This window comes from Lemur catta, chromosome 1, assembly GCF_020740605.2.
Source record: "Lemur catta isolate mLemCat1 chromosome 1, mLemCat1.pri, whole genome shotgun sequence".
NCBI lineage: Eukaryota > Metazoa > Chordata > Mammalia > Primates > Lemuridae > Lemur > Lemur catta.
In genome coordinates, this window is record NC_059128.1 from 44,439,323 (window position 1) to 44,461,781 (window position 22,459).

The 22,459-nt window shown below is 37.3% G+C and overlaps 1 protein-coding gene across 10 annotated transcripts in view; it reads left to right on the forward strand.

Moving 5' to 3' along the window:
- The window catches only part of NIN (ninein), a 96,707-nt gene that overhangs the window by 69,391 nt on the left and 4,857 nt on the right, over positions 1–22,459 (forward strand). For 5 of the 10 annotated variants that reach the window (XM_045567430.1, XM_045567443.1, XM_045567480.1 and 2 more), the window contains 9 exons: positions 2,531–2,644; positions 6,043–6,165; positions 7,185–7,298; positions 8,061–8,207; positions 9,723–9,902; positions 10,940–11,086; positions 13,299–13,400; positions 18,373–18,573; positions 21,883–21,996. In XM_045567430.1, coding sequence (XP_045423386.1) covers positions 2,531–2,644; positions 6,043–6,165; positions 7,185–7,298; positions 8,061–8,207; positions 9,723–9,902; positions 10,940–11,086; positions 13,299–13,400; positions 18,373–18,573; positions 21,883–21,996 — 1,242 coding nt within the window. Of the gene's footprint in view, positions 1–2,530; positions 2,645–6,042; positions 6,166–7,184; positions 7,299–8,060; positions 8,208–9,722; positions 9,903–10,939; positions 11,087–13,298; positions 13,401–18,372; positions 18,574–20,151; positions 20,682–21,882; positions 22,118–22,459 lie in introns of those variants that run through there. The other 5 variants (XM_045567454.1, XM_045567463.1, XM_045567485.1 and 2 more) reach the window with 2 other exon arrangements.

The window sequence follows — 22,459 nt, forward strand, 5'->3', positions numbered from 1 at the left end:
AAATAGGTAAGTGGAATAGAAAGTCTAGAATTAGACCTAAATACAAATGGAAACTTAGTACATAAAAACCACTAGGGTAAAGATGGACCTTTTAATAAATGGTGCCTGGATAACTAGGTAGACATTTGAAAATAGATAACATTAGATCCACATTTCCTACTATATACAAAGATAAGCTTCAATTGGATTAGGAGTCTAAATATAAAAAATGAAACCATAGAAGTACTAGAAGAAAACCTGGGTTAATTTGTCTTTAACTGTTGTATAAAAGAAAGGCTGTCTAACTATGACTCAAAAACCAGAGGCAATAAAAGAAAAAAATGATTAGATTTTGAAAGAACTTTATATGTCAAAAAGATGCCATAAACAAAGTCAAAAGACAATGGACAAACTAGGAGAAAATATTTACAACATGTACCACAGAGAGAAGGGCTAATATCCCTACTATAGCAAAATGGGAAAAACATATGAACAAATAATTCATCAAAGAAAAAATAAAAATGGCCTTCAAACCTATGAAAAAAATGTTCAGAATCACTCATAATTAGAAAAACACAAATTAAAACAACACTGATATATAATTTGTTACCTGTAAAACTGGTAACAGTTTAAAAATATGAACTTATTCTCTTGGCAAGGCTTTGGGGAAACACTTTCATACATTGCTGGGGAGATACAAACTGATATTATCTTTGTGGAGGTAAATTTGACAATACCTAACAAAATTCCATATGTACTTACCTTTTGTGCCAGCAATTTCACTTGTAAGAATCTACCCTAAAGATATGCCTCCAACAGCATGGAAATTCATATGCACAGGGTTAGTCACTGAAGCATTCTTTGTAGTTGCGAAATAGTGGAAACAACCTAGTGCTCATACATAGGAGAGTTTGTGAATAAATGTGGTAGCTACGTTCACACTGTGAAGTAATACTATGCAGCTGTTTTAAAAAAAGAAAAAAAAAGATCCCTACTTATATGAAATGATCTCCAGGATATACTTTTTTTTTCCAGGGTATACTTTTTAAGTGAAAAAAGAAAGCTCAAAAGAGTAGCTGTAGTACACCTCTTTGCATGTAAGAAAGAAGGGAACATTAGAAAGTACACGTGTCTATCCATTTGTGCAAAAGAAACGCAAGAATGATAAAAACCAGAACTAATGAGGGCAAGAGTGAAAAATATGAAACAGAGGAACGTAGTAAAAGGGATGAGGGAGGCAATGACGCTTTTCCGAGTTTATCTTTTGTATAGCTCTGACTCTTAGAACCATAGTCATGTTTCACATATTCTTCCTATACTCCCAAAATAAGTACACAAGTAAAACCAATCAATATGGTGGGAAGAGGGGGATACAAATAGGGAACACAAACACAAACAAACGAACCTAACTATATTATAAATGGATAATATAACCACACTGGGGAAGAAAGAAAGAAGTAATTTGAAAATTAGTATCTTGACTGGATACTGTCCAGGCTGAAGAGAAAACGAACTGTGTATAAATGCTTTAATAATCTAATCAGTAAATGTGATTCTCATAGGAGTATAGGTAATTCTGAAACTACATTGTGTATAATAGAACAAATAAGTAGATATAGGCTAGACAATAAGAATTGGCATTTCTCATCAGTGGAGAAGGAAGTTGTAAGTGGGGAGTAGGGAATGCTAAGATGAACCCTCTGATTGGATTGGGATCTGAAATATTAGTTTAAACTTATGGTATATACACACACACACACACACACACACAGCTAGATAGACACAGAAATACAGATGTGTGTATATGCATGGAATGTCCTGATCTTCGTTTCTAAACACCATTTTTGTATAAAAGGAACTAGAGTTCCTTGGAAAAATGATTAATTCCAGGGCTGGAGCAGAGAAAATACAAGGTGAGCCTGGAACATCTCATGGTGCCAAAAGGAAAAATGTGCTCAAAGAAAAAAGATGGACCATGTCAAAAGGATACAAGCCCCCAAACAATTTGATCAACAAAATAAATAATGACGGTATAGAATAAAATAAGTGTAATTATAAAACACATGTAATAAATATCTGTGAGTCCATGTTGATATAAATGATTAAATTGAGAAACAATGGCTCTTTCTTACAGAATTCCAATTAAGGTAGAAAGAAATATGGAAATTTAAAAAAAATCATCGTTAGGGAAACACCCTAGTAATAAGTTGTAAACAGAATGCATTGATAGATACTAAAATTAATAAGCAGAAGTCTGAGGAGAACAGGATTTGCATAGTTCCAAAGTATCTTCCTCAAGAGAAAGATAATAACTTTACATTGGAGAAACATGCAAAAACTACCTTAGAAATCGTATTCATGCCATTTAAGCAGAAAATCTTTTAAAAGATTGCTTTGGTGAGTTCTGTTGAGTGTAAGGAAAAATGGTCACAAAACAGTGCGCCATTGAATTTACATTATTGTTTCCTTAATATTGCCTTTTGTGGACCTTGTAAAGTTCCCCAGCCTAAATGAATGTGTCTGTTATTTGACTTTTTAATTTTTCTCTTAGTCTTCTGCTTTAGTGTCTTCTCTGGAGGCGGAACTTTCCGAAGTTAAAATACAAACCCATATTGTGGAACAGGAAAACCTCCTTCTCAAAGATGAACTGGAGAAAATGAAACAAGTAAGGCTGTGTGCAGCTTGGGTGATTCACAGAACAGTATGTACCTGATGGCCTAGTGTTTGCAGCCACCAGCTGTCCTCTGTACTGAGTCCCATCAGCTAGCTTATTGCTCGGTCAAGTTGAGCACTTAACATCTGTTTGTAAGGTCCTATTGCTGATTCTTCTAGATGTGTAGCTTATATATGTTATAGACTTTAAAATTCTATTGCTACAAATGAATCCCAACCACTTTAATTTAAAAAAAATTATTGTTTTACTTTCTCCCATCCAGGTGATAAAGTAACATAAGTTTCTCTAAAAAGAGGGTGACTTTCTTGCTCATAACTTTCATAATTCTGTTCACTCTTGATTGGTGAGACGTAGGTAAAGCTGGTCCCTCTTAAGCCTTTTTCTTTTCTTTTTTTGAGATAGGGTCTCATTCTGTTGCCCTTGCTGGAGTGCAGTGATGTCATCATAGCTCACTGCAACCTCAAGCTCCTGGGCTCAAGTGATCCTCCTGCCTCAGCCTCCTGAGTAGCCGGCACTACAGGCACGTGCCACCACACCCAGCTGATTTTTCTAATTTTTTTGTAGAGACGGGGTTCTCACTGTTGCTCAGGGTGGTCTTGAACTCCAGACCTCAAGCAGTCCTCCTGCCTTGGCCTCCCAAAGTGCTAGGAATTACAGGTGTGAGCCACTGCACCCTGCCTTTATGCCTTTTTCTCATATCAAGAATGAGACGTCTATCTAAGGCAGAAGAGTAAATTCTGCCTTATGGGATGCAGTCTCACTTATGAATTTGGCTTTGAGAAGCCTATTTCAAAGTTTCAAACAAGGGCTTAGTTTTAAGTATGAAAAAGAGCTCACCTTAAACATTATGTCCTAAACATTGTTCTATTTTATTCTTAATTAATTTTCAATATTTCCAGGAAGATTTCAACTAAATCCTAATTTTTATAGTAAGAGAATTTAGTTCCATTTTATTTTATTTGCTTCACTATCAGGTTAATATTATGGTACCTGTTACAAAATTCTCTTTCTTGCATTTATCTGTTCAGCCTATAAGCATAAAGCCGTCCTTCCCTGAATGCTGAAACATTGAGTCTGTACCATCTAGTATTATGTTTGTGTTGATCTCTAATTGACTCATATAAATCTTGCTTTCCTAATAGGATTATAAAACTCTTTCAGGGTATTTGTGTCTTTTCATAATGCCTAGTATAGTACTGGTACCCAATGGGTGCTTTAAAAGAACCTTTTCAAGTCAAATACTGCTATGCAAAGTATTAATATATCTGTTCTGCTATAACTGGAGACGCTGTTTGTCCTGTATAAACATACCAGAAGTTAAAACTCAAAGCACCTTTCTGTGGTGTATAAGTATTCTAAGGCTGTTGTTACCAAGTTTATCCTAATTACATGGGCATCCTTTTTCCCTTTACTTTTTGAAAGCCTGTCTGTTGTTCAACCTTTAAGATGTTAATGATTGGTTCCAAATCCGTAGCATGGAAAATGTGTGCTTTGTGACTTTGCTAAACCAGAGAACAGAAGAAAAAGAGCAGAATTAGGAGAAAAATAACATGATGAGGACATCATTCAGCACATTTTTATTACATATTTTTTTTCCAAAGGAGTTGGTATAAATAGTGAGATGGAAAAACACTGAGTCCTGTCTGCCTTGGTAGGAAGTTGTTTCATCAGCAGCTGGACTCTTTTGGATCCCAAGAATAGGTTAGTGTCAGCCCATAATTGCTGCCATATAGCTCGGACTGAGAAAGCACGTGCCACTCCGTATGATATTGTGATTCATAGTTCACAAAGCATTTTAACATGTATTATCTTTTGCACTAAAAAAGAAAGAAATAGCATCAACAGAAGTTACACAACAGTCTGTAGACACCAAAAATGGTATTGAGTTTTATGAGTATTTGGAAGTGGGGAGGCAAGGCAATGGGTAAAGGAGAAAGTTCTTTATTAAACCAATGCTCAGGTACTTTAAAACACATTTTCTTACATCCTTCTGACTTGTTCAGATCTTTAAGATATGCTAGATTTGTTGCCAGCTGAAGACAAGATTCAACCCTTAAAGTCTATTTTGTCATATTATTCCCAAAGCTAAATGTAAGAGAACTTCAGGTGGGAAGTAGAAAGATGGCCATAAGATCATAATGAAATGGAAGAAAGTTAAAAACTTATAAACCATGGGAAAGGATTTAAGAAGTATAAGAAACAATCAGTGTCTTTTTTTTTTTTTTTTTTTGAGACAGTCTTGCTTTGTTGCCCGGGCTAGAGTGAGTGCCATGGCATCAGCCTAGCTCACAGCAACCTCAAACTCCTAGGCTTAAGCGATCCTACTGCCTCAGCCTCCCAAGTAGGTGGGACTACAGGCATGCGCCACCATGCCCAGCTAATTTTTTCTATATAGATTTTTAGCTGTCTAAATCATTTCTTTCTATTTTTGGTAGAGACGGGGTCTCACTCTTACTCAGGCTGGTCTCGAACTCCTGACTTAGAGCCATCCACCCGTCTCGGCCTCCCAGAGTGCTAGGATTACAGGCGTGAGCCACCACGCCCGGCCAACAATCAGTGTCTTTAAATCAGTTGTCCTCAGCAGGGTTGAGGGTGAGGATTGCTCCCCTACCCTGGGTCATTTAGCAGCATCTGGGCACATTTTTGATTTTCACAACTGGGGGAATGGTGTTACTGATGTCTTGTGGGTAAAGCCAGAGACACTGTGAAACATCCTCCAGTGTATAGGAAAGCCCCCTACAACAAAGTATCTGGGCCAAAATGTCAATAATACCAATATAGATGCTGAAAAGGGACAAAAATAGTCTTTGGTTTGTCTTGATTTCATAAAAGTAGAGAGGGAACAGCCAGTGTGTGTCCACACCAGCAACATCTTACTGGAAGTCAACTTAGGCCTCTTCCCAAGGGAAGAGCACATGGAACAAGCTGAAAAACTAATAGTTTTATCTTTAAACTTGCCCTTGTGTTGTTACCTTGTATGTGGCTCATGCCAACTCGGAAGTCTTAACTGAGACTAAAATACTTTTCTGGTTAAAAAAGCATGAGAAAAATGTCATAAGCTACATGTCATTAGCTAAATGTCATTAGCTACAAGTTAAATTGGTGACAGAATGGCATTATGTCATTTTACCTTCAGGAGCTAGGATCATTATTTAATAATGACTGATTGAGTCTGAGCAGATATTTCAGCAGTCAGTTGGGGAGCAGAGAGAAACCAGCAGTGAACATTTTGTTAAAGTTTATTATAGTCTGCTAGAGTTTGTATGTACTCTGAAATATCTACAGATAAACAAATATCAGCTGTCATGAAAATGCCCTGTTTATAAATACCGCTGTATACTTACAGCCATAAGATGTGATGGGGGGGCTCATTCGTTTATCTCTTACAGCTGCACAGAGGTCCTGATCTCTCTGACTTCCAGCAAAAAATTTCTAGTATTCTAAGCTACAATGAAAAATTGCTGAAAGAAAAGGAAGCTCTAAGTGAAGAATTAAATAGCTGTGTGGATAAGGTAATAAAAATAAAAGACTTTACCATCATCGTATAGTGCACATATAATGAGCATTTCTCTCTAGACAGTGGCTCATGGGCCTCCCCTGTTATTGCAAAGTCTCCTCGAACAGCATTTCCACAAGCATTATGTGATCCTAGATATCCTGAAGCCATGACTGTGACAGCGTCTAAATTAGTTGTTTAATAATTATTATTAAATACACTAATATAAAATTTGTCTCATTTTAATATATCACAATGCTACTTAATATAATTATTTACATATATCAATGGTTTGTTGTATATAAGTAATATAAATATTGATTTTATTTTATTTTTATTTTTTTGACAATTTTGGAGATGTTTTTATTTTACCAATAATTTTTTAAACCCAGTTTGTTTATTAAAGATTTACTACATTCATAAGAACCTGAAATGTATTTAGACTTGTTTATTTAATTTGTGCGCCTGCCTTTGTAAGTCAATTTGGTATCATGTGGACACAACACATAATACATGTATGTACATACACATTAACACATTTAAACACATGTACATATACATAAACACAAAGATCTAATAGTTTTTACCTCTGAATTACACTCATGAGATAACAACATAAACTCACCTGTTTGGAAATATGGATAAATATTGATTTTAATAATCTGAGGTCTAGTTCATAGACATTCTTTCTTCTATTGTATTTTCTCTAGCAGATCCAAAAACACTGCCTTAATGGGTATTCCATATTTTCCTACTATGGTACGCTCTTGAGATTTCTAACTGCCTTCCAGCCTGCCATCTCCTACCCTCAAAATATGAGGCAGTGAGAAAGAAAAATGGCAAATCCCGAAAAAGAAAAATAGAGGTAGAACAGGGAGTCCATAAAAGTACTTCCTTTTTTTTTTTTTCACCTTGTCCTGTTCTACCACATAATTAGATGGTACTTGTTCTTGACAATATAAGTGGAGGCATATAAATTAAAGCTAGAATTGTTTGCAAAAATGCCCTTTCACCTCTTTTCTCTTCCTGAAACAGTTGGCAAAATCAAGTCTTTTAGAGCACAGAATTGCTACAATGAAGCAGGAACAGAAGTCTTGGGAGCACCAAAGTGAGAGCTTAAAGTCACAGCTGGTGGCTTCACAGGAAAAGGTATGTGGACAATTCTTGTTTCATCCTCACAGTTAGTATTCTCCTATATCTTCTAACAGAAATCTCAGTGGAAAGAATGTTTCAGGTGGAAGTGGCCTGAGAGGGCTCAGAATGATACAATTTGACCAACATTTGACATATATTTATAGTATGGTAAAATAAATACTATTTCTCATTCATTAATGAGATTACTTAGGAAAGCTTGAGAATAGTATATAAAAATGATTACTTATTCCTAATTTAGAAATAGGGCTTCTAAGGCAGGTTTCAAGCCCTACTATGGTTAAAGATCCCAATCATTGTTCCTTTTATAAATTTAAATTTTTTTAATTGACATTTATGAGATATTAGTGTACAGTAGGATTCTATAAGTATATATTTTTGTTTAACTAAAAGCCCTTTTATAATCCACCACCACAGGCTAAAACATAATTTCTACAAAATTCAGTAGCACCATCTTTGGTGATGCCAGTTGGCACTCACTGGTTCTCTAAGAGATCACTTGGTAAATCTACCAGCTGACAATATCAGTAATACCTTGCTCCAGGCATAGTTTGTCATTGTCCTAAATAAAATTTAGCACCGTATAAATGTACATAATATCCTGGGTTTCCACAGAGCTACCGAAAAGAAAGTTGGGTGTAGAAATAGAAACAGAAGGGACCTTGGAGTTCTTCTGTCCTTATTCATTCATTCTTGGACATGCTAGAGGTGAGACCACGAGGGTTTGTGTAGAGGTGTAAGATTGTTCTCATGATGCAGGTTCAGAATTTAGAAGATACTCTGCAGAAGGTAAACCTGCAAATGTCCCAGATTAAATCAGACCTACGAGTGACTCAGCAGGAAAAGGAGGCTTTAAAACAAGAAGTGATGTCTTTACATAAGAAACTTCAGAATGCTGGTGACAAGGTAATTTCTTTCTTTATTAAGGTATAAGTATTTACAATAAAGTACACAAATTTTAAGTCTATAACTTGATTACTTTTATGTGTACATGTATGTATACATAAATATATACAGTTTATATATCTGTGTGTACATTTATGTAGCCATCACTTAGACCAAAATATAGAATATCTCCAGCACCCAGCTGGCTCTCTTGTGTTCCCTCCAGTTGGTATCCCCAAGGGAACCACTTTAGTACCCTCTGTCACTATAGGTTAGGGATGCTTGTTTCTGGACTTCATATAAATGGAACCATAATGATACAAAACAGGTAATTTTTTTTATATTGAGCAAGTCAGAAGACTATGGCTAAGTTGAGTTTTGTAGTAATAAAAGCATTCATGTGCCCCTAAAAAAATTAAGTCAAGAAAAATATTGCAAGAAATTTATCTAGGAACATACACAGGCTGCAAAAAAGTAAAACTTCTGCAGAAAAGGAAAACTATGGCTTAAAACAATAGTACTGAATTTCAGGAGATAATTCATTGCTACCAAATGGGTTGCTACTGGGAAGCCGGAAAGTCCAGGAAGAGCTGGTTAAAGTGTTAGCTGGCTGAGACGTTATGGTGGTGCTGTAGAAAGTGTCTCCTTTTATCACAATGCTGCTTAATCTGTGTGCAAATAAATTAAGAACAATGTTATGGATGTTAGTCTTAGGCTAGAGGTTAAGATTTTGTCCTACAATAAAAGTAGGCACTAATTGAATTATTTTATCTCTTGGTGACACTTTTTTTTAAAATAAGATAGTTTCCATTTTAAAAATTACTTTTGGACTGACATTTTTTTCAAAAAGAGATTACCTTTTTTTATTTTTCATATTTAGCTTGAAAGGCAGGAGGCCTATCTAGCTGTTACCTTTTAATTTTTTAAGTCATTATCAAGATCCAAAAAACCACTTTGATAGCTTAAAGCATATTCCCGAATTCAGGCCTTATTTGTGCAGACAATATGTGCTTTGGATTCTAAAAATGGATATGATTGCATATGCCCAAATGGAAGTAGAGTTTAACTTGGGAAAGCTTTCATGTTGGCATGCATCTCAGAGTTCCCTTCGTGTTCTCTGTTCATCAAAAGAGAATTTTCTGGGCTCAGCGATAGCGTTTTTTTTGCAACCAGAAACAAAGAGTGGAATTTTGTGGTTTTTGAGACCAAGGTCTTACCATGTTGCCCAGGCAATTTTTAAGCCACCAATCTCCATGCACTTGCCCTGCAATCGTATTTGTTACCAGACTTGATGAGGCTATTTTGCCAAAGACCATTTCAAACAGAATTTTGAAACCTTTTTTTAAATCAAACTCAAAGAATATTGTTTTATTCATATTTGTATATACATACACTCACTTTCATTAGAAGACAAAGGTGAAGGTTTAAAGGTGCTTACTGAGAATTGTCATTAGGTAACCATGATACCTTTCTCAAAACAAAAATTACCTGTCAGCTTGTCGTTAGGTTTACTTAACTCCGCAATTTTCTCTTAAGAACTGGGCCCCAGAAATAGCTACCCATCCATCAGGGTTCCATAACCAGCAGAAAAGGCTTTCTTGGGACAAGTTGGATCATCTGATGAATGAAGAACAACAGCTGCTTTGCAAAGAGAATGAGAGACTCCAAACCGTGGTACAGAACACCAAAGCAGAACTCACACACTCCCGGGAGAAGGTAACTTGAGATGTTGCATATAGTGGCATATGTTTGAAAACGACTAGTTTGATATGAAAATCAATGCTTGATATGATTGAAACTGTTCTAGGGTATGAATTTGAATATCCTGCTATGGCAGACTTATTTTAGGAATGTATAATTTATCATTTACTTGCATGTAATTTTATACTGATGTTTATAAAATATTTTTCACTTTATAGGAGCAGTTCTATATTAAAATATATTTGTGATTTTAATCCTCATATCTAATATATAGATTCATGGAAATTATGCTAACCATATAGTCTTCATTCAAATTGGCTGGCCACCAAGACTAGTAGTACAAAAATGGCAAAACTTAGACTCAGAGCTTGCGGATCTAATTCCTTATAAGAGAAAAGGGTTCCCCTTTTAAAAGACTCAGCATTTCCTTTTCCAACCACCAAACTGATGCTTGAATTCCTTACCTCTGCTATGTATTCGATCAATGATAGTTTAGCTATGCTTCAGCACCTCCTTTGATTAGGTGCTCTCCGAAGAGTCCCAGGTGTTCCTTTAGGACAACTACTCTTTGCCAGAAACTATCACTGAAGCTGCAGTGGTGAACAAGACAGATATGGTCCCTGTCCTCACGGAACATAGTTGATGTAAAAGCATCATTTCAGGCGTTTACAGTCCACAGAATAGATGGGACTGTCACCTCATTCACTCCTAAAAGTAATGCTCATGTCAGAAGAAAAGTGCCTAGAACTGCTATGTCTGTTTTCTTGGCACCCACATCACACACCCCGTTGACCCCTGGAGATTTAGTAGACCCAGAATTCCCCTCTTCCCCATCTTGTTCTTACAGCACTGGGTTTGTAGACCCAGCCAGATTTACCTAGAAAGGGTCTTTTGAAATCCGAAAAAGGAGGCTTCAAGAATTGGCAGGCTTGACTGAAAAAGTTACAGCAGGACCCAAGTGCCGAATTAAAACTTTCCTTATATTCCTTATTTATTTTTCTTGGGTGGCCGATTGTATTAGCATCTCTTCCTCCTTTGTTTGTTCTTGTTAGGTCCGTCAGCTGGAATCCAACCTTCTTCCCAAGCACCAAAAACATCTAAACTCATCAGGTACTGTGAAACCCACGGAGCAAGAAAAGCTGAACTTAAAGAGAGAATGTGAACAGTTTCAAAAGGAACGATCTCCTACTAATAGAAAGGTGAGTTTTTGAGAGTACATGCTATGTTTCTGTGGTTCTTCTTTATATCTCTTTATGCTTTTGTACTCTTCTCTAAGCATTATCATAGTTCTTTCTGATCGAACAATTGTTGAAAAAAGAACAATTTACTTTAAGCTTTCATAAAGAAGACAGTTAAGCATCTCCGTTAGTATTACAAGCCTTTGTAAGTTACCAAAATATATATAGCCTAAATATTAGAAACATCTTAATACCATCTGTATTATTTATTGCTGTTTAACAAATTCAAACAACAAACATTTGTCATCTCATCCGTGGGTCAGGAATTCAGAAGCCTCTTAGCTGGGTGGTCTGACGCAGCGCTCTCGTGAGGTTGCAGTCCAGATGTTGGCCAGGGCTGCGGTGATCTGAAGGCTTCACTGGGACAAGAGGATCCACTTTCCAAGCCCACTCATGCAACTTGTTAGCGAGAGGATTCTGGCACTTGCTGGCTGATTGCCTGAGACCTCAGCTCCTCATCACCTGGGCCTTTTCTCAGTATGTGGCAGCGAGCTTCCCCCAGAGGGAGTGATGAGATGACAGACACTGAGACCAAAAGACCAAGACAGAGCTGTGGTGCCTTTAATAGCAAACCTCAGAAGGGACATGCCAGCATTTCTGCTGTATTCTGTTTGTCACACAGACTAGCCCTGGTCTAGTGTGGGAAGGAACTATTCAAGAGGATGAATGCCAGGAGGTGGGGGTCTTCTCAGAGGCTGGCTACCACATGGCCAGACCTCTGTAGTGCAGCTTAGTGTGATTTCTATGCTTTGTCCCAAAAGTTAGAGTTCTGGACCAGTGTTATTCTGGGGTTGTTGTTCTTCCTATTTTTTTCTCTCTTTCACGTTCTAAAGTGAAAGTCAGAATTTTCATTATTACCTTCCTCTTCCTAAAAATATAGTTTGTTTAAAAATCTGGGAAGAATGAACAGTGTTGCTTTTGTTATAAAATATTCATAACAATTGTTTAAAATTTCATTATCACAACACTTGCAACAAGAAGGAGGGTTGTGCTCTAAAGCTGAAATGCCATTTAGTTTCAGGTATGTTCAAGTAAACTTTTTACAAAGAGAGTGGGTTTTGTCTAGCTGTTCGTCAGGGGAAAAGTCTTGTGATAGGTCTCTAAATAATAATGCATTTTAAGTGAACCTGGGAAGATTACACTCCTGTTTTAACAATTCTTGCTGCTCTCTTGAGGTCTTTTTGATAGAGGCAAAAATCAGTATTTCTAGAACAGTGTCATATGTTTTCTGCTTAGCAGTATTCTGACTCCCAGTGTCCTCTAGCTCCTTAGATTCTTCCTATAGTAAAGAGAATTCCAGAAATGGATACTTATAAAATCCTCAAATTTCATCTTTAAAATTGAGAATGGGCTGGGCACTATGGCTCACACCTGTAATCCCAGAAATTTGGGAGGCTAAGACAGGAGGATTCCTTGAGACCAATCGTTCAAGACCAGCCTGGGCAACATAGCTAGATCCCATCTCTACAAAAATAAAAATAAATTAGCCTGTAATTGTGTGTGCCTGTAGCCCTGGGTACACAGGAGGCTGAGGTGGGTGAATCGCCTGAGCCCAGGAGTTGGAGGCTACAGTGAGCTATTGTCATGCCACTGTAGTCCAGCCTGGGTGACAGAGCAAAACCTTGTCTCTAAAAAAATAGAGAAAGGAGTTGTATAAATCGGGTTTTATGTATTCTCAATTTTAAACCATTAACTTTGCCTTAAGGTAGTGTTTTTCCCACTGCAGATTCATAGTAGAGGATCATAAATTGATTTAGTGAAAACCAGCATTTTTTACTAATAAAATACGCTAGAAAATATGACAGTACATGCACGGTAAGGATAAATATTTCAGAGATATGTACTTATGACTGTGCATATACATGTACATGTGGGGGTGTGGACTGTGTTGTAAGATAAAATGTATTTCTTCTAGTAGGTGGCATCCAAGTTTAAAAGCCAGCTGCTGCCTTAAGGAATCGGTTCTGTGTGAGGACTGGTGATTAAAACTACCTTACTTAATAAAAGCAATGCACTGAATTGCATTGTTTGTTGTTTTCCATGGCTGAATTAACTTTGGCTTTCTTCCCAGGGTTGAGATTTCTGACTAGTGCAAATTTGTCAAAGTAAAGTAAAGCAACTTGGGTTTTTTCATGTTTTTTTTTTCTTAAGGGAATTTTCTGTTTTTTAACAGGTCAGTCAGATGAATTCCCTTGAACGAGAATTAGAAACAATTCATTTGGAAAATGAAGGCCTGAAAAAGAAACAAGTAAAACTGGATGAGCAGCTCATGGAGGTAAGTTTTTAAGCAGATGGCCTTAGCTATGAAGAATATTTTAATCCATGAATGAGCCATTTGTTGGGAGAGACTAGACATGGCATCAAATTCCTGTTGTGAAAATCCAAGTACATTGCCAAGCTGAAGTTTTTGGTCTGTCTTACCAAGTTTAGCAGGCATTTTTGCTTAATTACACTGTCATAGAAATCTATACTGCTTTGCAGAGGAAGGAATAATGTTGACCTAAAATGCAAAGATCTGTACTTCAACAAATTCAGGTGGCAGGGACTCTGTCTGATACTGGCCAAGGGGCCCAGAGTTCTCTTACTGTCACAGTATTTGTGTTTCCTGATACCTTTTATATTTCAGTGTTTAAAGACATGATTGCTTTCTAACAACCTCTTCCATTAGGAAATGCATGCAGGGAATTTGAGAGCATGAGTGTTTAGAAGTTTTATTTTCAAGTGCTGCCATTGTTCAATACTATATACATATAACTCAGCACTGCCTTGTGAGAGGTCTGATAATTATAAAAATAGATTTGTGAAACTGGTCAGCTTGGGCTGGGCAGTGACTCACACCTGTAATCCTCGCACTTTGGAAGGCCAAGGCGGCAGGATTGCTTGAGGCCAAGAGTTGGAGACCAGCCTGAGCAACAGAGTGAGACCCCATCTCTACAAAATGTAGAAAAATTAGCTGGACCTGGTGGCATATGCCTGTAGTCCGAGCTCCTCCTACTTGGGAGACTGATGTGGGAGGATTGCTTGAGCCTAGGAGTTTGAGATTGTAATGAGTGAGCCATGATGATGCCAGTGCACTCTACCCAGGAGCAACAGAGCAAGTCCCTGTCTAAAAAAAAAAAAAAAAAAACTTGTCAGCTTGTATGTTCATTCCAGTCTGCTAGATTGCCTTGTGAATACTGAGTTCAATTATAGGATATAAAACAATTTATGTACAAATGCTCCCTAATAAGTGAAATTTCATTGAGATGCTTTGCTTTGGCTAGATGGAAATATCAGTCAATTAATCCAATGTTTAGTGAACTATAAAATTTATATAGGGTAGACAATGTCTGTTCTTAAAAAGTGCTATTATTTTTAAAGCCAGAATTATAGGAAGGAATAGAGATATTTAAATATTTTCTTTTATGAAGCTGGACACATGCAAAGGTAACTTTAAAAATCAGTGCTTGCTTTTTTTTTGTTTTTTTAGTTTTTTTTTTTTTTTGAGACAGAGTGTCACTTTTTTGCCCTGGCTAGAGTGAGTGCTGTAGCGTCAGCCTAGCTCACAGCAACCTCAAACTCCTGGGCTTAAGCGATCCTACTGCCTCAGCCTCCCGAGTAGCTGGGACTACAGGCATGCGCCACCACACCCGGCTAATTTTTTCTATATAGATTTTAGTTGGCCAGCTAATTTGTTTCTATTTTTAGTAGAGACGGGGTCTCGCTCTTGCTCAGGCTGTTCTTGAACTCCTGACCTCGAGTGATCCACCCGCCTCAGCCTCCCAGAGTGCTGGGATTACAGCCGTGAGCCACCACGCCCGGCCAGTGCTTGGTTTTTAAATGTGAATATGGACAAACATGTCACACTACATTTAAATAACTACCAAGGCTTCTGTCAATTTTATATTCTCTGATTTATCCACCAATGGGAAAATTTGTGAAACTATAAATAGTGAAATCAAACCATTTTTTCTCTTTCTGACAGCATATAATAAATGTATTCAAAACCTTGAGCTGCGGGTTGTACTTAGATGTAGAGTTGCTTTTCTGATGAAATAATTACATACTCTAATGAATAAGATATCTGAAGCTAAGCCCAATATGTCTAGCAACAAATTGAAAAGTAACAGGGTATACTTGATCACCGTTGGAGCCTTGACAGAGGCTCTGCCAACAGGCTAAGTCTTCCCCCACCTGTTCTCCCTGGCCTTGGAAGCCCCCTGCTCTCCCAGCCCCATTTTCCATTATTAGCCATTGTATACAACTTCCTCCCATTATTTTTTCCCTGATCTAATAGTAAATATTTGCTAAAAGGTGAGGGAAATTGAGTGTTCTTGGCACTGGAGCTGAACTTTCCATTTGAACACTGAAAAGAACATCTCATACACTAAAAACTTTCCTTAGGAAATAAGACTGAACTATTAACTCTACAGATTGGATTGTCTAACAGCTTTGTTGAGATATAATTCACATACTATACAGTTCACACATTTAAAGTGTACAATTCAGGCCGGGCGCGGTGGCTCACGCCTGTAATCCTAGCTCTCTGGGAGGTCAAGGCGGGTGGATCGCTCGAGGTCAGGAGTTCGAGACCAACCTGAGCGAGACCCGTCTCTACTAAAAATAGAAATAAATTATCTGGACAACTAAAAATATATAGAGAAAAAAATTAGCCGGGCGTGGTGGTGCATGCCTGTAGTCCCAGCTACTCGGGAGGCTGAGGCAGTAGGATTGCTTAAGCCCAGGAATTTGAGGTTGCTGTGAGCTAGGCTGATGCCATGGCACTCACTCTAGCCCGGGCAACAAAGTGAGACTGTCTCAAAATAAATAAATAAATAAAAATAAAGTGTACAATTCAGTCTTTTTTGGTATATTACATTAATTTTTTAAGCTGGTAAATATATACATACCATAAAATTTGCCATTTTAACCATTTTAAGTGTACAATTCAGTGGCATTAATTACATTCACAGTGTTGTACAATCATTACCACTACTTCTAACACCTTTTCAACACTCCAAACAGAAACTGTTAACCATTAACCACGGCCCCCTTACAAACTGGATTTTTATTTATATTATGATATCTATAGATTAGGCCACTTTGAAGGATGTACAGTGATTTTCACACCATCTTTTGTGCCCAGCTCACCTGAGGGATAGGTTCCATTCCTCCTTACTCTGGCAGGGATTCCTACCTGGTTGAGGCACAGGTGGTAGGCAGGCAGGGAGAAGTTCCTGTGTCAGAATCTTTGGGATCAGGGAATTTGAGAAAAGCTTTCTAGGTGATTCTAATCTGATGTATGCACTACCTTAAAGGAAGGAGTTTCTCATGTTCTCTGTATACTGGTTTAGAAGTCACTGCTCCAATGCAACACATACTCTACCGCAATGTTATTAAAGACAGCAAATCACTAAGGCTAGGAAATGGAAGAATTAGGGTTAGAATTTGACTCTCACTCCAGGGCTTTTTCAACTATATGAGGCAATATTTAATAATTCATTTGGAACATTCAAAAAAAAGAATTACAAACTATATTAGCAATTCTCAAGTCTGCTTGAATACCTCTATGATAGCGAACAGTTCACTTGAACAACAAAAATGTGTTCTACATCTCCTAGTGGCAAGGGATTTAACGTCAGATCCATTCCGTACTGGACCTGGAATCGTCTAAATAATTGTATTGGGATGGATACAGGTAAAGGTGGCAAGGTGAGGATGCAGTTGCAGAATTAAAGCTGTAAGATATTTTAATGTCTGTAAAATTTATAACCAGAAAAATATAAATGTTGGTCTTTCATATGCTCTGATTCACATATGTAATATACCTACTTGGCACTGTTCTTTCTCTTTTTATAACTTATACTTTTCTTCCTCTTTTTATAACTCCTGTAATTTTCTTCTGTTTTTGTCTGTCTGTGGCTAACGTGTACCTAGAACTCAGTGGTTGGAAGTAGCAGAGAAGGGTGCAGTTCTCTGCCTGAGATAGTGTGTGAAGGTAGAACTTTCTCTTTCAATAAACTTTCATAGCATGGAGACATCCCATTACACTCACTGTTCATGCAATCATTTCTGTTGACTGTCAGTAAGTACTTAAGGTAAGAGCCAGTATTCATTTTCATTTTGCTTTAACTGCATAATACAGTTACATCAGGATTTTCCTCCATATTTAAAGCATTATTTATGAAGAGAATTATCCCACTGACATAGAATCATGGGATCATAATTCTCTATATTCTTGATTCATGAAAAATAAAGTGGTGGATTTTCTGAATCTACCACTAGAAGTATTTCAAAATGGGCAGTGGTCCGCCTCAAGAAATTTAGATGTAAGGAAATGGATAGTGGCTCTGAAGCTTCATGATAAGCATTTAATTATAGTTGAGTCTTAGAAGTCCTTTTTCCCCATCTCACAAGCCTGGAGGTGCTTCTTGTTGAGTTTAGTACTTGGTCATGTTTGCTGCATGCCTTCGCTTGAGCCCTGAAAGTGAGCTGTGAGGTGGCATGCTTCCCTGGCCAGAATACAGTGCACTCCCCCCTCCACTTTCCTCACCTCTACTTTGATTGGCATGTTGATACACGTAACATTTCCTCATTGTCTTGAACAAATCTTTCCATTCTGTGTACCAATTCCTAGATGTTCTAGGATATCATGGCCTTGTGCCCCAGAATTGCCTGTCTTATGCTATTTTCAATTGAAGGGTATAAGTACACATTGACCAATTAAGATAGATTAAAATAATTTAAGATGTAAAGCAGGTTCTTCAAACAAATTACTAACGTAGGGTTGGAAAATATGTAGTCATTGAACATTTACCTTTAAGAATCCTTATGAATGGTAAATCAAGTGGCAAAACCCTAAAGCATAACCACTTTCTCACCTGATTTCCCTACTCTGATCCCAGTTTTTAAAAGAGGTGAGTGGTAATTGTTTCAGTGTAAAACAGAGATAGAATTCAGATATATTATATATATCATGTATTTCAAGGCCTTATAGTCACTCAAGAGTGAGGAAGTTCTACTTTTTAAGTCTATATCTTTTAAGAAAGCCTGCTTATTCATTAATTATATCATCTCCTAAGCAAAATGGCTCTTCCAATTTACATCTTTCTCGGGTTCATATGCTGTCTTGTCTGTTTCTAAGTTGTCAGTGGATGTGAGGCCCTTAATGAATCCCTAGGCTTCGTTACTCTCTGCTTGACCCCTTCGGGGGAAGCTCTGGGACTGAAGGCACCGCGACTGACCAGGGCTTTGCTCTTGTCCTGCAGATGCAGCACCTGAGGTCCACTGTGATGCTTAGCCCATCCCCTCACACTTGGGATCTGCAGCTGCTCCAGCAGCAGGCCTGCCCAATGGTGCCCAGGGAGCAGTTTCTGCAGCTTCAACACCAGCTGCTGCAGGCAGAAAGGATAAACCAACACCTGCAGGAGGAACTTGAAAACAGGACCTCCGAAAGCAACACACCACAGGTATGAAGCTCTTTTTTGCCTCTTATAGTAAACTCAGCTCACCTAATTGATTTTACCTACTTGAAATTTATACCAATTCAAATGTGGGGGCAAAGAACCTAAATCCTCTGTACAAGAGTTATAGTTTATTATAAATCCATAGAACTGCAGTGCCTTGTTTTTCTTGAAGTGCTACTTTTGAGCTCTCAGCTTCTAAGCTGGGTGATTAAGTGTTCTCAGTCTCCTTTGCATGTTTGTAATAGACGATGAAGTATCAGGATCACTTAAGCATAGTGCTCAATTGGCCTAATGTTCCCACCTCATGCCAAAAATGTTACACTTGAATTTTGTAAGTTTAGGGTATACACTACTAACAAAGCATCCTGAGTTTTCCTGTAATAGAGGGGTGTAGCCTGCCAAGTTCCATGGAATTCAAAAGTGGAGACTTTTCACAAAAATAAAGTAGAATGCGTAGTCAGTGACTTCAGTTAACAGTTCAAGTTTTTAAGTTGGAAAAACTATTTTTAAGAAAATGAAGTTCTTCCCATTCTGTTTGAATTAGCATTCTCTTAGCTGACTACCAGATACAATCTTATGTTACCTAGCTTTCAAATAGTTATTTCTCTTTAGTGCTTCATTCATAAAAACTTCTTTAAAAAACAAGCACGATTAACTCTTGGGGCTTGCCCATTTATGTAATTCAGAACTAGGAATAAAGAATCAAAGTATAATACTTTGTGGAAGTATTTCTGGTTTGGATGTACTGCTGTTTTTAGATATGTTGACTCTTGGTTAATATTTAATAAGGAATTTCCCAACGTTTTTTTTAATCCCCTCAAAATGACTTTGTAAAAACTCACATTAGCACTGTAACTATATGCTAAAACAGTTTTCTTCTCTTCCTAGTATATATCTATGCTTTGTTATGAAGTACTTCTGTCACCTATTATTTCTAACAATTTTTAAAAGTTTGTCTTATGTGCTTTAAAATCTGTTTGTAGAAGATTTCTACATACCACTTCACCTTCCCCATGTTAAAATTATAAATTCTTGAATTAAGATCGTGATGGTAGGGTGTTAGAGGGATGCTTCATCTCTTCATAAAATAATTGAACTACAAAACCTTGACCTCAGTTTTTTCTGGACCTTCTAAACCAAACGATCTGCCCAAGATTCTACTCATTGCTCTCTCATACACCCTCTTTTCAAAGGATGCTCTTTCCAACCCACCAATGTTAAAAAATATCTTTTGATTCCAATTACTTCTGGGTTAGATGGATAAAACCTTAAGATTTTTGTACCCCCAAAAAATAGTACAGCCAGATGACAGGACAGACTACTTATTACTCTCACTAGAATGCCACTGCAGGCACTCCAAGCTGACACCAATTAATACAGAATGTTCTTAGAATCTGCATGTTGTCTCTGTGTGTGGAGTGATGTGATCTCTTCTGCCTTTGTGTTGCTTTGCTTGCATCTGTAGTGTTAATGCGTGTGCTTTAAAAAGTTGTTTGCATTATAAATGTGTGAATTTAGACTCCCCCCCAAAAAACAATCTTGACATCAGGGTGAAGTGTACCACTTGCCTTCTTTCTCTAGGCCTTGCTACCGGAGCAGCGAGCAGTGCATGCAGATTCCTACAGAAGGATTGGGCACCTGTGAAAACTGGGCTGCTATTGATGGCATTTCTTACCCTGGCAGACATGCAAATGCACACACCCACACACGCACCCTCACCACACAAACAGAGACATAACCTGAGAAATGTTGGAATCAAGTGCTCCTTTAAATTATTTATTATTTTTATTGTTAAGCCTTTGCAGTATTATGTCTCTTATTTATGTAGAAATGACAGATCTTGTGAATCAAATTCACAGATTTCAGCTTGTTACAAATGATTTTATTTATACCATTTAAAGAACGTGCATTTAAGATTCATGAAAGGATGTATTCTATATATTTTCTCATTCCATATGTTGTAACTATTTTTAACAAAAGGTACTCCTACTTTTATATATGGAATTTGAAGAAAATCAGGGTTATTTATACTGTTTTGTATAAGATGTATAAAAGTTTTTGACAGGAAAAGGGAAAATTTTGATGAAGCAATAAAATAAAATTTAAATATATGACTGCCTTTGTTTTTCCTCTTTTTCCACTCTTTTGCCGTATTCCATGTTCTTTGAATTATCTGTTAAGGTTTTTGGGTTTTTTTGTTTTTTTTTTTTAGGCAACTGAAAATCACACATTTTTCATTTATGTTTAAACTTTAAAAAGCTATTCTGTCTTTTAAAATATAGCCCTTTTAAAACCTAGATGTTCTCATTTTCTGCATTAGACTTTTGCCTACTACAAGTTTTATCTTCAAAGTAGTCACAGGGTTGGTTTTATGATATTTAATATCCAAACAGTTGTTGGTTTTCAAGTAATGTTTGGACATTCTGCGTGTTCTTTTTCAAGCCAGCCTTTAAAGACTATTTTAAGTGCCATTAACACCTGAGCTTTGCTTAAACATTTTAAGCACCTTTTGAAATCTGAAATTCCTTACGTAGACAGTGTAGGGGAAGGATGGGGCAGTCAGTTGCACTCTAATCTCTCCCTGGGTCTCTCTGCTCTACAAAACCCACTTACTTCTTAACCCATCACCATTGTGTGAGAAAAGGAAGAATGCCCTATCGTTTTACCCAGTTGTTTGTGGGGAGAAGATTCTTAATTTGCAGTCTGCTCTGTTGATAAACCCATCGTCCAATCCAGATGTTTGCTTCACATTGACAAGTCAAATGAGAAAACAGATGACTAGAATAACTGGCAAGAAGAGGCTGATTAACTACAAACACTAACACCCTCAGAGTAATCATCCATTTCAAAGGAAAAACAGACATGCACATTGCAGCAAGCTGACTGGAAACGTTAGGCAACCCTGACTAAACTCAGTGTTTATTTTGTTGCTGAGAGGCCCACAGTATTGCAAAGACCTAAATCACAGATGAAAGGTTGATAACTATCTTAATTTACTTCGGGTACCTGGTTTACTAGAAGTACACACAGGTATTAAATTATGGGTTTTAAGAATTTTGCTTTATCTCGGGGGACAATGGTAACACAGGTAAGATTCTTTTTTTTTTTTTTTTTTATCTTTGATTCTCTGATAGGGTTACTTTTGTAACACGTGCAACCCATGCAGGGCTCAAAACTCCCATTTCATCAGAAATTCATCCTTCCTATTACAAAGGCAAAACATTTGCTGTCCCTGTCTCTCAGCATCTTGTGGGGAAACTAACTGTGGCATGATTTTCAAATATACTTTTTTAATTTAAAACTTCCTTTCAGGGAGACCAGGAACAACTGGTAACTGTCATGGAAGAACGAATGATCGAAGTTGAACAGAAACTGAAACTGGTGAAAAGGCTTCTTCAGGAAAAAGTGAATCAACTCAAAGAACAAGTGAGCCTCTCTGGTGATCTCTATCCACCCACCTCACACTGCAGTTTTACACCCCTTTATTGCCATTGACTTGTGAACTTGTGCTGTGTAATAAAGGCAAATTCTATTATGTCTGAAAGAACTTAGGATTCGCTCTCCTTACATCACCCCAAAAGTATGAATTCTGTATCGTACGCTATTTTTTCCAAAGCTCTTTTAAGGCATATGTTTGTCCACAATTGAAAAATGTATATTTGCTAACAGTGATGCATATGGACATAAAGCATTTCTAATCAGGTTCAGCAGCTCAAATTGAATAGATTTTTTTCTGCCCAAGAAATGTTCCTATTTAAACAAACAGAGGGTAATAAATAGAACTTTAGCTTTCCTGTTCCCAATAACTTATGACAACGTGGAAAAGTACATTATTGTTATAGCCAGACCCCAAAAGGATGTGCTTTGAATTAGAGTCTGGACCCCAAAT